Here is a 16441-nt window from a genome sequence, read left to right on the forward strand (position 1 = left end):
CTCCGACGCTCGGGACGTACCTCTTTTACAAGCGCGACGCAAATTCTTGGTGCGAAAGCACGGAGAGAAACGCGGACGATCCGACGAGCACGGAGGAGCGCTTTCGAACGACACCAAGATGGCGGCTGCGCGGCCTGCGCGAGCCGTGCCGCACCGGTTGCGCGGGCCGCGGAGTACGAGGCCGCGCGCATGCGCGACTCCGATTGCGTCTGTCATCGTGTCGCGCCCCGCGCGGTCATCGCGGCTGATCGCGGATTGCGGAACAAAGGAGCGCGCGGCGAGAGGAGTGGGTCGTGGACGTGGACGTCGTGATCGTGTGTCGCGCGAGCCTCGCCAAGTCTCGCGAAATTAACGGAAATCGACCGGAGAAACGGACACGAATCGCGCGCCAGCATGAGCAAGCCGCCGTACAAGCTGAGCAACGTGCTGCTCGGCCACAGCGCTGACGTGAGAGCGGTGACGACCTTCCTCGACGGCACCGTCGTGTCCGTCTCCCGGGACAAGACGGCGCGTGTGTGGAAACCGACCGGGTTGGTAGAGTGCACGTAGATATTCCCACAGGAACTCGACCTTTTCCCGATTTTCGATCCCTTTCAGCCGTTAAAAGAGAAAGAAACACGTTCCTCTGTGTACGCGAGGTTAGACGTACATGGACAGGATTCTGAAACTGAATGTTGACGTTAAGAGTTACCTTTAATTGCGTTGAATTGTTGGGGATTATACCGTATAGTGATACACCGTGTTTAAAACATCTCACTGACGCTTAGAATTTTTGCAGGAGAGGCAACGAGTACGAGCAAACAGCGACGTTAACGGGCCATACTAACTTTGTCAGTTCAGTGTGCGTTATAAATCCGTCGGAGAGAGATCCCAAGGGTTACATCATCACCGGCAGCAACGACAACACCATATGTGTCTATGTGGCGGATGAAACGGTGCCTGCGCATACATTAACGGCGCACCAGAATAATGTATGTAGTTTAAAGACCGGCAAGAAGGAGGGTACGTTTCTTTCGGGTTCCTGGGACCTCACTGCCAAGTTATGGGACGTGAGAGACTTGAGTAAACCGCAGCTGAACCTTGGGGGTCACGCCGCCGCGGTATGGTGCGTAGCAGATTTATCGAACGGCAATATAATAAGTGGATCGGCGGACAAATTGGTAATAGTATGGTCGAGGGATGGTTCGGTGCAACACAAATTAACGGGACATACCGACTGCGTTCGGGATATAGTTGATATTAAAGAGGACGAGTTTCTGACTTGCGCAAACGACGCCACTATAAGGCACTGGAACGCCAAGCTTGGGACCTGTTTAGGCTCTTATTGTGGTCATGAGAATTATATTTATAGTATAGCAGCTATCCCGAATGGTACATATGTCTATTCGTCTGGAGAAGACAGGACTATTAGAATATGGTTTAATGCGGAACTGCAGCAAACCATCGTTCTACCGACGCAATCGATATGGAGCATTGCTTTGTTCTCGAATGGCGATATAGTTGCCGGAAGTTCTGACGGGGCCGTTAGGATATTCTCATGTGATTCCGAACGATACGCAAATGCGGAAACGTTGGAGGCATTTGAGAAAGAAGTAGCGAATACAACTCTGAATGCACAGCAGGTAATCGGAGACATCAGCATAAAGGAGTAAGTACCCTTTATTTTGAATAAAATAACCTTTTATTCATACGTTATATTTTTTTTATTTTTACTTGTTATCAGTTGTAATAAATTTTTATGTACAGTTTGCCAGATGCAAGAGTTCTCCTACAGCCTGGCCAGAGAGATGGCCAAACAAAAATAGTAAACGAAGGGGATGCAGTTAGGGCATACAGTTGGTCGCAAAGCGAACAACGATGGATAAAAATTGGTGACGTGATGGGTGCGTCCGGCGGTACCGCGGCCACCTCCGGAAAACAACTTCACAATGGCATAGAATACGATTATGTCTTTTCAGTCGACATACAAGACGGTGTGCCACCTTTGAAACTTCCATATAATAAGGGCCAAGATCCCTGGCATGTTGCACAACAGTTTCTTCATGACAATAATCTCAGTCAATTATTTTTAGATCAGGTACAAATTTTGAAAAGTATTTAATTTTGTATATAATGTCTAATTATAAATGTAATCTTATTTACTGCTATTAAAAAATCATTTATAAAATAGCAAATCTGAAAGGAGAATGAAATTTGTATATTTCAGGTTGCAAATTTCATAGTAAAGAATTCTGAGCCAGCCCCCATTTTAAATGCTGGATCGCAATACGTAGATCCTTTTACAGGAGAAAACCGATACGTTCCCGTATCAGGAACATCGTCTAGTACACCCGATGTTAGTGCACAATCATCAACATTTAGTTCTTCCAACACACCTGCATCTCCCTCCTATATACCTCACTCGAGGTATTTAAAATTTGAACAGGCAAATTTAACTGCTATTTTGGGTAATTGAGACTTATTTAAGATGATTAGATACAATGGAAATGCAACATAATTTTGCATTATTCTTTGTCAGTAACGCTTTTATAAAATTAATTGCAGGAAAGTTACACGAGTTAAATTCTAAATTGGATACTAAACAAGAAAATGTATATAAAATACCAAAGGAGAAGGAGGATGCAATAAATGAACTTATGAGAAATTGTAATGAAGTGTCCGAGGAAGTTAGGACCAGCGCTATCGGCGCACTGAAGAGTCTTGTAGATTGGCCGAACGACATGGTGTTCCCAGTTCTCGATATAGCGAGACTCGCCATACTTCACAAAGAAGTAAACGATCAACTATGTACGGAGGAATTGCTACCAGTCATACAAAGACACATAAAATCCGATGCATTTCGCTGCAATAGAATGCTCACCTTCCGTCTGATAGCCAATATGTTCCAGCATGAAAAGGGAGAAAAACTCGGTTTGGATTATAAGGATGAGATACTCAAGTCTCTGCTGGACCTACAGTCCTTTGGAGATAGACACAATCAGGTATGCCACACCAATTATTAAAATAATAATTAAAAATGAAAGAGAGATTTACGAGGGCCTAATCGCATGAATAATTGATAAAATAATCGTTATAAATGCAACTCTCTAAATATTATATACTTTTATACTTTATGTATGTATGAAGTAATATCTTCCTGCATGAAAAACCGGAAACGGTGTAAGATTTGCAAAAGGATGAGCTTACAAATTGCGATATTATATTACAGGTTGCTATATCGACTTACATATTAAATCTGATTGTAGCGCTAAGTAAATATAATGACGCACCTGGTAGAACGAGAGCTCTAAATGTATTATTTACTATATTGCCTAATTTGCATGAACCCGAGGCAATATTCAGAGCTTTAGTTGGACTAGGAACGTTATTAGCTGCTACACTAGATCCCAATGATCGTAATGAATTAATTAATGCTGTGCGACAATCCGAGACTGCTTTGAGTGTTCTTAGAACTCTATCAGAAAGCGATCTCAATACGTCAAACAAACTGGTAAACTGTTCCAAACAGATTATCGATTTAATTCTCTAAGCAGTGGGATACGCTGCTTGTAAAATTATGAAAAAAAAAACTTTGCACGTGTATCTATGTTTTGCAGCTCGGTTGCTCAATCATAAGAAATAAATACATTTTTACAATTAACATTCATCATTTAGATATACTATGCCCCTCCATATAGAACATCCAAAAAAATATAGATTTATATAATAAAAATAAATAAGTATCTTATTACAACGGTTACACTATTCTACATTTGCGAAATATATAAAGATGTATCTATATATAATTTTATATATAGATTATATGGTTTTTTTTAAATTACACTATATTTTTGCAAGATTAGCAGTACCTGTAAATATAGTTTCTATTTATCCAATATATACGCAATTTATTGGTTAAATTCATACAATTAAAGTTTTAAATTAATATCTTAACAATTTATTTATTTATGCTCAATTATTCATTACAACTGACCAAGATAAAGTTATTCGACATACATATTGACTGTTTCGGGACTAAGATAAAATGATATGTGCTTTAGTGCTTTTACGTACTTTTTTAATTTCTTTTGTCGTAAAGCATACATAAATATTCCTTAGTAAACGAACATGTTGTCAAGAGATACATAATACATATTTTTATAATATATATCGATAACACAAAATTCGAAGGAATTATTTCTCCAAATTTTATTATCGATTTTACATCAGAAGTACAAAAATGAATTAATTAACGTGTTTGCAATATAGAAAAAAATTAAAACGACTGTTACACATTCAGATAATAGAAATTGAATTAATTATTACTATTACCATGGCAGATATAATATCTCAACGTAGAAATGTGTACAACGCATATCTATTTCGTTTCATATCGTCGAACAAATTTGGAAAGTAAGAGACAAAGTTACCTGCATGGAATGTAAATGACCTGCTTAAGTGACAATCGATTACTTACAGTTTAAGTAAGATAAGTTGTATTTCTAATGAAAATTAGTTAAAATATATATACAACGATGAATATAAAATAATAATTTATATAATATACACATATATTTGATTAAATTTCTCGGGCACACGCACCCAGTAAACATACAACAGACAACAGTGTAATAGTAGAATATTGTTATTACATTAACGTCAAATATATATATATATATGTATATACATATATATATTTCGATAGTTATATATCAATTTACTCCCGCAATAGCCACGAGTTATTAATTACCGCAACTGTTGCAGTTAATTATTACACCAAAAATAACATTCATTTGTATACACTCATATTAACTTCAATTATGCTCAATGAACGATACATATAGTAGTAGATGAAAGATAGTTACAGTGTCAGGCCATTTTGGCTCGGGAATGTGAATGCATTTCTTTCTTTTATAAAAATAACTTTCAATATATATCTGAGATCTGTAAGATAATAGAAACAGTGCTGATTCATACAATTCAGAATCCAATTTAGCGCACGAGTTATTACTAGCAATGTATAACTAGATGCGTTTTCATACGAATGCACAGGCCCAACGTCCTCGTGTAGAAAAGTATCTATGTAAAAAATCCGAAGTTGCTCTGATGCAAAAATGTAACGTGCAGGAACCATTATCTTTCAGATTTCTGTATGTAACAGTGACGACGGAGTCTGCTTGACAATAAGATCAATTTCCGAGTATTTGAAAGCGTTACTTTAATATTATAGTAACATTTATCTCAGGTAAAAAAAAAACAATAGTTAAAACGAAATTAATAAAAAACTGTAATTTAAACATTTAAACATTACATATAAATATATCAAGAAATCAACTGTGACGAAACCAATGAGGAAATCAGAGTCCACATAGGACTTCATATTGAAAGCTTTGGCTCATCAAGGGCTGTGATGTAACGATACAAGATGTTAAGATTTTTATAAAATAAGATCTTTAAAAAAATCAGAGCACCTTTCTACAAACATTTTTAGTAGGCTAAATATACCTACTATTAATAATAGCATACTAATTCTTTCAAATTCTCTTTTAAATTTTAGCGATTTCTTCAAAACCATGCCTTCCGAATTGATAAAGAACAAGATTTTAAAGTAACGCCTTCATGCACCATTTCTGAGTAACTTGGACGCAAGTTCCTTTAACTCCGTTAAAACCAGTGACAAGCCTAGTTTTTCTTATGAGCAGGAGAGAGAGATTCGGAATGCCCTACAGAAATGCACTGATTCCTAAGATGTGTTGTCCTCTCTTAAACTTAAGTTACTGGCATATGTACCTGAGGCGACGTGCATATACCTTTCGCGCATTTCGAAGGTCAGAATGCATTGAGGCAATTACCCGATGTAAGTTACTTTATAGTGTGTTGAAAAACTACATCGAAAATTACTCGTTACAAATCTCGAGTTTTACTTTTTACACAAACTATAGTTGAGTAGAAGCTCAGTGGCGGATTTAAGAATCAGTTGAACGAAACTTCGGCCTTTACTTGAGCCAGACTTTAAAAATACTAGTTTCCGAAAGAAAATATCTGCGCTTTCTTAGTAGCTTACGCGAATATCACGAGTAAATCATCGTTTTTTTCTTTTTATCGATTTCGTGCTCGCGTGAAACTTCAAATTCGCCCCTGTGTGTATAGAACCTCCCTTAATTTTGTACCACAAAACTTAGCATACTAAGCGGTGATGTTTATCTTCGACTACTTTTAATTGCCTGGTGGGAACTCGTCGTTTAGAGATTACTTCGCGCATGAAATATCGCTTGCAGTAAAATAAACACAGCCTCATTAATTGAAGGATTTGGGGAAAGAAGTATTAAAATATATATATATACATATACACAGTAAAAAATTTTGTGTTAATGGAAGTCCACTCTCAATTTTGTGTTAAAATAACTCATTCATCGTGTTATTTTTGACATTTAGAAATGTTATAAATGTCGATATAACATTTCTAAATGTAAAAAATAACACGATGAATGAGTTATTTTAACACAAAATTGAGAGTGGACTTCCATTGACACAAAATTTTTTACTGTGTATATATATGTTCTAGAGCTCTCTTGAGGTATGGCGGTATGCATTATTACCTCGCAAATACACAGTGCTTGAATCCGATATATCTCGCATACCGTTTACAATCATACACGCTAAAGGTTTCTCAAAACTTGGAAGCATAACATCAGAATGTACAATTACAATTGCGCGACTGTTGCGCGATGAGAAATTACGGGATCTCGTTTACAAAATACTTTCAATGTCCTTTGCTGCCACAACAATTCAGAAAAGAGCATTATAAACGTTGCTTCTTCTTTTTTTTTACAGAAAGGCATTAACAGCCATATCGTTTACTCTTTCCCTAAGTCACAACACGACTGCATCGTATTAGCGTGATTCGACGGCGTAACATAACGTGCCCAAATTTTCGTAAACGAAAATTTCAAGATAGACAGGCATCGTCGCTGCAGGAATATATCGAAGCATATTATTACTGAACGCGTATGCTGAAAAGCTAATCGTCTAACGAAGAGATAATTTCTTTTCTAATTGATATATATTTTTCTTTCTCAAGTATTAATCCCCTCATTCCTAAATTATCTCTAAATTTTGGCAAAGGTATTCGTATATTTTCTTCTATACGTTGAGTATTAAACAAGTGTTCCGATACGCACGCGTATCCTTGGAAACTAATCCTTTTAAAACTCAATTTAATCAGAATTTAAATAATTTATATATCTTTAATAAACGTAGCTGTATGTAGCTACACCAGGAATGAGAGGCTCGAAAGAAACGAGAAATTACGAAAGGGAAGTGTCGGCGCGTCGGATGCCTCTAAAATCTACATCTCGGCACTCCCCGAACGCGTCTGTATATTCCATTTCATCTGGAAATATACCGCGGAGGGGGCGGACTTCAGTGCTCGTCTCGCATATCAAAAATGATAAAGCGCATTATCATAACCTTCGATCAGGATTTCCCTGATAATGCGTACGACGGAGAGACCTAAAATTTGTATTGGGTACCCCCAAGTTCGTTTCATTCGGCCGGTGTGCTTGCCGCCCACCTGTCAAACTCGATTCCCGAGTCGGGACTGAGTCCCAGATCAATGGGACTCAGGAAGCTGGGCGCTGGACAATTGCAGGGCCCATTGGGTCGACATGCTCCAATGCACCTCTGGTCGTTACTTTTGTTTTCTCCCCCTCGGTCCCTCAACTCCTGCTCGAAGCTGTGCAACTGCTCCATAAAGTGAAAATTCGGTGAAACATTAGACTTTCTACTACGTACTAGGTTGAAAGCATCGTTCAGGCTGAGGCTGCACTTGTGCATGAGATAAGCCATGGTGATCGTGACAGATCGAGAAACTCCGGCCAAACAATGTACCAGCACTCCCTTATCTGAGTTCCGTGCCTCCTCTGAAAAATACGTGACACATCGCGATTTTAATCCTACAGTCGTTAACTCGATCAATTATTACACTGATATTTAACATTTATTTGCCATATTTCGCCATATACGCAATAAGCAAGATATAAGCTTATTTTATAATGCCTTTCCAAAGTGCGTAACGCGGATTTCTTGAATCAATTGATATAGGAAGATTGAAAAAATACGATATTTTAATATTAATTTTGTTGAAACATTGAGATGCAACATCATTATTTGAGAGCTATTATGCAGAGTGTCCTAGACCTGCCACCCGTTAATGGCAGATACCTGAGATCCTAATAGAATTTTCGTCTCAAAATGATCTCCGGTACCTGCCATACCTGACAAGTGGCACGGCAGGTCGTGAACGAAAATCCTCATACCAAAATGCCGAGGCTATAATAATAGTTTTTAAATGAGAAAACTTCTTTGAACACTTCTCATTTAAAAACTATTATAGCCTCGGCATTTTGGTATTAGGATTTTCGTCTCAAAATGATCTCAGGTATCTGCCATTAACAGACCTGGGTAGGGCAGGTCTGGGACACCCTGTACAATGAAGATTATATGAATGGGAGATACTAATTAGCGATTACGTCAGCTACTATTCTTCGATATATTCAATGCTCATTACTTAGAAAATTATGATGAAAATGCTAAAGAAAACAATGCGTATATATATCATGACGAATTCGTTTAAATGGTGCTAACAAAGGAAAGTCGGATTGCCAACATTGCAATGCGTCGGGACAGTCAAAAGTGCCAGACCGGCTCAATAGCAGTGCCAAACCTCGCCATTCAGGCTTAAGTATAGCTCTCGGCCTAACCGGACATCCGTTGTTTAATTGTCTAGTGCGGCTTGCCCGCCACGTGGGAAAGTTTCTATTTAGGCGAACCTATTTATAAGAATGCCCCTTTCAGAAGCTGCGCGGGGACCTTCTTAAACAGGAAATCCTGTTTAAGAAGCGGTCAGAACAAGATTTTGACGCGGAAAAAGCTCCGATGCGGTAAATAAAGTTCACATTATTCGCGCGTTCTCATGTACGTATGTTAAAATAATATGGGACGTGAAAAATGTTGTATCAAGAAAATCTTTCTTTGCTGATATATGACACACAAAATATTTTACTTGAATTCTAGATATTATATATCACTATTATTAGCATAATTTTTATAGTGAAGCACGCATGTGGATAACGAAGTATTCATTGATTAAGAATATGAAATACCAATCAATAAGCTGAGAATTTTCTTTTTTGCGAGAAACGCTTGCTTTTTTTACGTTTCATGTAACGAGTTAAACAAATATACTACCTACAAACATGCTTACAAAAAGCAATTTATTTTAAAAATGATTCTTTTTTACTCGAATTTACATAATTTTTCAATAAAAATGCTTCACATATCGGCATGCTGTCACTCACCTATAAACTGAATCGCCTGCGGGAAGAACCTAGCCAAGTTCTGACTCCAGTGATCGCTTATCGGTATCTGCATGTACTTTATTGAGCCGCCACTTTCAAATACGTTTGGCAAATCCGGTGTCACATTGAGTATGTACTGTATCCTGTGCCGCGCTAAAGACTCGCGATCCTCACTATTGGCCGCGTTACCGAGATACAAATGAGGTAAAATTTCCACCGGAAAATCTTTATCTTCCTCGGGACCTGTGGAATACGGAAACACGAATTCATTATTATTATTGTATCACATTTTTCTCTATCATCATATTCTATTTTTACATTATAGTATTATATTATTTATGTATTATATTGTTTTTTATTAATATAAATTATCGTTACATGATTCTATTTAACTACAGTAAGAATATATACACTAAATATCTGCTCACCAATTGAATCACACGTGCTGTCACTGTCAGAATCTGAATAAGATCTGGTTGGTGGAGCAGATATTCGAAGGGATCTAAGGCCCATTAATTCACCATCGTTATTGTCCTGACCTGGGTCACATTCATTAGTGGCTTGACTACCTTCGCACCACTCTGGATATTTATCTTTAAATGCTTCAAAACCACCTATAAATAAATATAATAAGGTAATAATAATTATTTGAGATCAAAATCTATTTAAATTGGTCAAAAACTTTCTAACACGTATATTTGTAAAATTTAAGATATGTATATGATAATTTTATTCCACACGATAAAAAAAAGTGTCAATATTTTCAAATTTCAATTCAATAACTTGCTAAAATTTTCAATAAACCCGTCATTAATCAATTGACTTGGAAATTAAATTTTGCATATAATAACATTCAGAAAATTTTAATAATCACACAAACACGTTCATAACCCTTCAACATTTGCATTTTCTTCAAATACTTATTAACAAGATTATAAAACAAAATTATAAAATAAGAAAGCAATATTTCTATTTTGCGTTCAATGTATATGTATTAATACATTTGCAATCAGTAAATTTCTCATGTCAAAACAAAACGTTGAATGACTGAATAGTTTTATCTAAAGCCTGATAAAGGCTGGCTATAGAATTAAGTGTCTGGCTCTACTGGAATGCCTCCCACATAAATCAATATTTCATTCACAACCAGTCTCTATGCTTTGACTGTTACTCCTGAAAGCCTTTCTATACCACAATTACCATTGCTGCCTGCGCACATACATATGTGACAACAAAATCATGTGAATGCAGAGTTATAATTAGCAATTATCCTGTCCTGTTTAATAGTTAAATTTAGAAACATCTATTAAAATGACGCCATTAATTACAACAAATTGGTTTCTAAAATATTGTCATAAACATAATAATTCAGCAATAATTGGAATATTGATATTGGTTTGTATGTTTGCAGGCCTCAAATTCACATTTACATTCAATTTATCATTCGGGAACAAAACAAATGAAGGTATTCCAGCACTCCAAATACAAACACTTGACGTCTGATGCGTTTAAAATGTCAAACGTTTAAATTGTCAAACTATATCCGCAATCCTAATTGGGAATCGAATTATAATGGATTAATTCATGGGGTAAAAATTGATCTCCCTTACCGATTAAAGCGGCAACGTTTCCACCGCTGCTCTTAAGTCTCCGGCTCAAAACTTGTAACGTTTCACCCTGATGACCTGCATCCGTCGAGTCGCCGATTAGTACAAACGTCCCCCTTCTGTTCTCGTCCCCGCACAGAAACATCTCCACTCTGTTTCTCAGATCTAAGCACCGTATCGTGGACAAGAGGTCCACTTTACCAGCAGCCAATCTTCGCAGCATGATACTGGGTATGGTCAGAGGTACCGAGCCTCTTATGTGGGCATCGGAGAAGTCGGAGTGTGCCCTACAGTCCAGAATAAGAAGCTTGTTGGGACCATCCTGCGATCTCAATTCACCGAACAACCATTCCGGACCGAGAAGGTCCTCTTCCATTGCGCTATCAGGCATCTCGCTATCAGGAGTCTCTTGTACCCTCGCGCACCGTTATGTTTCGTGGTCCTTTGCGTCCTCTCCGGGACAAACGCCACTGTAATCTGTTCACGCAAACAGCAGCTTCCGAATCTAAACGTTGCGTTCAGGTCACTGTTTATGTTTCTCCCATAAATAAAGAGATATTCTTGAGCCTCTGCACCATCGAAGTGCCGTCATCGCTGGACGCGGCGCCTTCGACGAACGATCGACGATAAACGGGACAAAACTGTCGGAGCGTCGTTACTCCGTCAAGACGATTCTCGCTCGTTGTCACTTGAGAAGCCTCCGGGGTAACTAACTAGCACGATACCACCGAATCCACGGTGCAACACGCCCGCATGTCAGAATTATACGTCCGTCGCCCGTGGCCCGTCGCCCGTTCGGAGCCGAGTGAGTCGTCAGCCCTGTCGCACGTTCTCCAACAGAAGCGAGTGAACGAACCGAGAATGTTGTCCGTGGCGAGGTGCGTGCACACACGCGCGTCTCCCTAGGCGCGTCTCCCGCGATTAATATTTAACTGGATATGATATAACTGGATACGAAAATGGCACTTGGAGTTGAGTGGCGGATACGCGTTCCCCGGACGCCTCATCCGGAGAACGATCGCGCGCGACGTTCGCCCGTCGACGGCACGAACCGACGGGTTCTCAGGTTCTCACGCGTTGCCATCATTTCCTGCGATACTACGCCGCGCTGCGTATGTTACTCCGCCTTCTCCTCTCGCTTCTCTGCCGCCGCCGCTGCCGCCACCACCACTATCACCAGCACCAGCACCACCACCACCGTCGCCGTCGCCGTCGCCGTCGCCGTCGCCGTCGCCGTCGCCGTCGCCGTCGCCGTCGCCGTCGTCGTCGCTGCCACCGTTACCGCCGCCAGCTCGTCCCGGTTATCGATCTCCTCGTGAATCAAGACGACGCGACCAATTAACGGCACGGCTGCTGCAAAACGTTTACGCGCCCCGTGCGGCGGCAGATGCATGTGCATGTCCGTCCGTACGCAACCGCCGCGCTCACTCCTCACTGCTCCTCACTGCTCCTCACTCTATCTCGCGCTCACCGACCCTCGGGCGCTCGCGCGCGAGCTCGCCCCGTCGCCCCCCCCCAAGGGGCCGCGCGCGGGCACCGATCGTTCCATCCTTGTCGCGCGTTCATTCGCGCGCGCACCGCGAACCGCCGCGCCGCCGCGCCGCGCCGCGCCGCGCCGCGCTTTCGCCCCCACCTTCAGAGCGTAGGCCCGCCGTCAGCCGTCACGCACACCGCGCACACGCTGGACCGCGTACGCGCTCACGCTCCCGCGACCACCGTACCGCGTTTCCGTATCCGTCCGATCGGATCGGATCGGATCGGATCGGATCGGCCACCAACTGCTACTCCGACCTCCGGCGTGTCGACGACCGTCTCCTCCCTCCCGCTCTCTCACCCGAGTCCCTCCAGCTACTCCAGCATCGCCTCCGAGATCCGGAATTCCTCGGCCGAAGGGACGCCGGAGCCTTCGCAACGATCTGAAGTATGTCACGAATCTCTTCTACCTGCCTGCCTTCTTCTTCCCGCGCTCTTCCTCTCTCTCTCTCTACTTGTTTCGTCTTCTCCTTTCTCTCTCTCGTTTTCTCGGGTTCTCCTATTGTTTTCACTGATTCGACTTTTGTCCTATCGCGCTCACTCGTCGCAGGCCACACCTTACAAACGTCCGTTCGTCGAAGAATGGAGCGACGGCGCTCGGTACGTCGCGCGCAGGGGTGAGACGCGGCCGGCGTGCGCGACGCGATTCGCCGGCGGTCACGTGAGCCCGCGCGGCCGGCCAATCGCCGCGCGGGCTGACGTCAGTTCATTGACAAAAGATGTTTCCATTAACGAGGCGTGGGTAGAGGCTGGGTCGGGGGTCGGTGCTGACTGAAGTCGCCGTTGAAGCGGCTCGGAGTGGCTTCGCGGCGCTGAAGGGGAATGGCGGCGGCAACGGCGGCACCGGCGGCGGAATGGGCCACCGCACGTTCTGCACGCGCGCGCTCTCTCACGCGTGCGTGGGCGCGTATTATCACAACCCGCGTAAGGAGGGGAGAAGAGTGAGAGAGAAAGAGAGAGGATACCCCGCTGACATGCACGCACACTGGCGTGCACGTGCTGCTCCGCCAACAGGGCCGAACATCGACGATCCCGTCACCCCACGTTAGTTAGGTTAGTTCCTCCTCGATCCTACTCTATCCTTCCGTCTCTCTCGCGATCGAATCAATATCACCACTTTCCTCCCGTTATCTATTTACCGCATATATACCGCGTGTATGCCTATATAATGAACTCTTCCGTCACGCTCATTGTCGAACGTGTCTGACTTGTCGCGATTGCAACGTGCAATTGTCGCGACGTATATATCCGGATTACCGATATTATCCGGCGTTCAATGATTCCCGACCTCGTCGCGGATACAGGGTCTATTTGTAAATGGACATAATTATCGTCGCGGCGTCTGTCCGCGATCGATAAGTCACGATATCGCGTGTTACGCGATGGTGTAATTCGCCCGTAGTATATCTAAATCCGTGCAGCGCACGTAGTACGACGAGGTACACTAATGATTTCCCGGATATACATATATACGACGAAACAATGACCTCTCCGTCTCGCGGGATCAATCCCGACTTCATGGAAGCGCACAATAGGCTTCTAATATAAACCTGTGCTCCAATATCGGGTGTAGATCTCAAAGGAGCCAGAATTACATTACAATGATTGTAGAAATTATATAAAGCGACTAGCGCGCACAAGAATAGAAGTTCAGAATAACGTAGGAAAGAAAAGAGGAAGATTCTCGTTCGGATTAGAAAGAAATTTTCAAAATAGAAATAATTATCCTTTTATCACTTGGAAACTTAAGTGAACATGGTATTAGCCTGTGTATTTATAGAAAAGAGTAGAAAAAAGATATGTTAAAAGATTTAGAAGTAAAGTGTAGAATATAAAAGTACAGATATATATAAATAAGATTTAATAGTAAAGTACAAAAAATATATTAATAATTGTAACGTTCATAATATCGAATGATACTAAGGAGCTTGACTTTATAAACAATCTATTAATAGAAGCTGTGCCGTATTGAATTATTAATTGAAATGTATTACATTGTATTACAATATATTACCAGGAATCGATTATTGTTGATAGAGACAAACATCACAAATTGTCAGTAGGGCAAAAAGTTCACATGAATAACCAGTTTTATTCTCAACTTTTGTTCTCCATCAGTTATATACAGGATGTTTTAATTTGATACATGTGCGAAAACTGAAATTATTTATCTTTATGAATTACCCAATGTGAACATGAATGATTATAATCGATTGCGAGAGAAAGGGATTCTAATTAATTACAGCTTGGAAACGCGAATGTGTATAACAAAATTTTAATCTCTAGGCAATTTTATGTGATGTGTGTTGACTCAGGGCATAATTAGCAAAACGTTGAAAATTATGATCTTCAGAATCTCCGTGGGTGGATAGGTCCAATTAAAATTCGACAAAGGAAAGACTGATTTCATTTCAATCTTGAATGAATTTTTGCCAAATCCGCCTACGTTGTCGGGTGCTCCGTACACTGTTAGATATTACGATATCAGTTGCGAAAGGGTTTGAAGCGAAATACGCGCGGGAGGATGGCAAAATATCCCATCGAGTGATACGGCCTTGGCCCTTGCCGTTTACACCAAGTCCCCGTCCTCGGCCTCGCCCGTTCATCGCTGCTCGGCTCAGCTCGGCTCGGCTCGCTCGTTTGTTCTCTTTCACCCTGATGGCAGGAGGGGACGACAGCCTATCAGACGACTGTGCCAGGCGTAGGTCGGCATTCCATTCATTTGGACGGCTGTCGTTGAAGATTTTCGCGTTCGATCACACGGCCGCCGCTTTATCGCGCTTAAGCGCGCGCGCGCGCGCGCGCGCGCGTTCTCTCTCTCTCTGCCTCTGCCTCGCGAGGGTGAAGGACAGGTTGAGGGTGGGAAATAGGACAGAGAGCGAGAACGATGCGGGACAAGAGAAAGGGGGCAAAGAGAGGGGGATGGGAAAGGGCCGCGGGCGTCTGTGACCTTCCGCGGGTATCCGGACGCGTGCCGACGAATTGGATTCGATCCGCGTGGGTGCCGGGTAAGGTGAGCACCCGACCGTCCTTCCACGCGCGCGCGCGCGCGCATCCCTCTCACCCTAACGCTCAATAACGCTCGGATAGTTAGCGGAGGCTTTAACATTAAAGCAGAAGAAGGAAACTGCACTTGTAGTCGAGAAAGCTCGAATCCGTTGATTCGCTTGATATCGATTTCCGGCGTGATCGGCTCGCCGAGGGTGACTCATCGAGTCTGCATGAAGAAGGAACGGAAGGGGCGACGGGATAGAAACATGAGATGTGTGCGACTTTTTCTTAAAGAGAAAAAAGTAAAGGATCTTCGATATAAATTTATATATAAATTGTTTCTGTCACACACACCAGTAATTTGCAACTAAACATAACGGATCTAATTTACAAAATGGTGTCTAGTTAAAGACAGTGAATATTTCATATTTTTGCCCTCTCTCTCTTTTTTATCCACGTAATCAAAACCTTGCAGTTTTCTTTTTAAAAAGGCGCGTATATAAAAGAGACATAAAACATATATATTAATTCCGCTTTGTGCGGAATTTCACTTTTCAATTTTAGTCTCGTAGAACTATATGTCAGAGATGCTGTATGACACACGACACGACGCACTGAAATTCCGCTATCATCACAGGCACTATAAACAGAATTTATATCTAGACATAAATCTAGCGCGGTGGAAATGTCAAATATCGGGAAACGTGAATGTTGTACAAACTAGTACCTAGCTATACAAACGCTTGTGCATATAATAATGTTTTCTCGTATAATAATGTTCAGAGCATTTTGATGCATCACAATGAAACGCGTGGGAGCAGCGCGGGAAGAATCCTAGATGGAAATAACAGTGTGCAACATGGCTAATTGTGAGACAAACGTAGACGATTATTGTCTGTCGTTGGCGTATATTTCCTACGTCAGCTGTGTTGCGAAACTCGCAATTAAAAATTAACGGAAGAGATCGGACGT

At 41.6% G+C, this 16441-nt stretch overlaps 3 protein-coding genes across 3 annotated transcripts in view; 2 read left to right on the forward strand and 1 right to left on the reverse strand.

Moving 5' to 3' along the window:
• Window positions 1–219: 219 nt before the first annotated feature.
• Plap (phospholipase A2 activator protein) lies at window positions 220–3640 on the forward strand. Its single transcript, XM_071724592.1, has 6 exons — window positions 220–530; window positions 779–1648; window positions 1747–2077; window positions 2207–2447; window positions 2545–2981; window positions 3209–3640. The coding sequence occupies exons 1-6, from the start codon at window positions 394–396 to the stop codon at window positions 3527–3529; spliced, it is 2337 nt and encodes a 778-aa protein (XP_071580693.1). The 5' UTR covers window positions 220–393; the 3' UTR covers window positions 3530–3640.
• Window positions 3641–3921: 281 nt separating this feature from the next.
• Mkp3 (Mitogen-activated protein kinase phosphatase 3) lies at window positions 3922–12853 on the reverse strand. Its single transcript, XM_071724646.1, has 4 exons — window positions 10949–12853; window positions 9767–9952; window positions 9339–9581; window positions 3922–7901 (listed from the first exon to the last, which is right to left on the reverse strand). Exons 1-4 carry the CDS (start codon window positions 11334–11336, stop codon window positions 7525–7527), a joined length of 1194 nt encoding a protein of 397 aa, XP_071580747.1. The 5' UTR covers window positions 11337–12853; the 3' UTR covers window positions 3922–7524.
• Window positions 12854–13189: 336 nt separating this feature from the next.
• The window catches only part of LOC139785450 (ATP-binding cassette sub-family G member 5), a 39174-nt gene continuing 35922 nt past the window's right edge, over window positions 13190–16441 (forward strand). Inside the window, exon 1 of the mRNA XM_071724614.1 lies at window positions 13190–13531. The gene's annotated coding sequence lies outside the window, so the exon portion shown is untranslated. The remainder of the gene's footprint in view (window positions 13532–16441) is intronic.

This window comes from Temnothorax nylanderi, unplaced genomic scaffold (assembly GCF_030848795.1).
Source record: "Temnothorax nylanderi isolate EJ_2023f unplaced genomic scaffold, tnyl_v1.0 TNYL_tig0008_pilon, whole genome shotgun sequence".
Classification (NCBI taxonomy): domain Eukaryota; kingdom Metazoa; phylum Arthropoda; class Insecta; order Hymenoptera; family Formicidae; genus Temnothorax; species Temnothorax nylanderi.

Bases quoted from the DNA above. Each gene is read 5' to 3' on its own strand.
- Plap (XM_071724592.1), top strand. From the start codon at position 394: ATGAGCAAGCCGCCGTACAAGCTGAGCAACGTGCTGCTCGGCCACAGC. The intron at 1,649-1,746 runs GTAAGTACCCTT...TTTTATGTACAG, and splicing joins GGAGACATCAGCATAAAGGA to TTTGCCAGATGCAAGAGTTC. The intron at 2,448-2,544 runs GTAATTGAGACT...AATTAATTGCAG, and splicing joins AAATTTAACTGCTATTTTGG to GAAAGTTACACGAGTTAAAT.
- Mkp3 (XM_071724646.1), bottom strand. From the start codon at position 11,336: ATGCCTGATAGCGCAATGGAAGAGGACCTTCTCGGTCCGGAATGGTTG. The intron at 9,953-10,948 runs GTAAGGGAGATC...ATTTATTTATAG, and splicing joins AAACGTTGCCGCTTTAATCG to GTGGTTTTGAAGCATTTAAA. The intron at 7,902-9,338 runs GTGAGTGACAGC...CGTATTTTTCAG, and splicing joins GCAGGCGATTCAGTTTATAG to AGGAGGCACGGAACTCAGAT.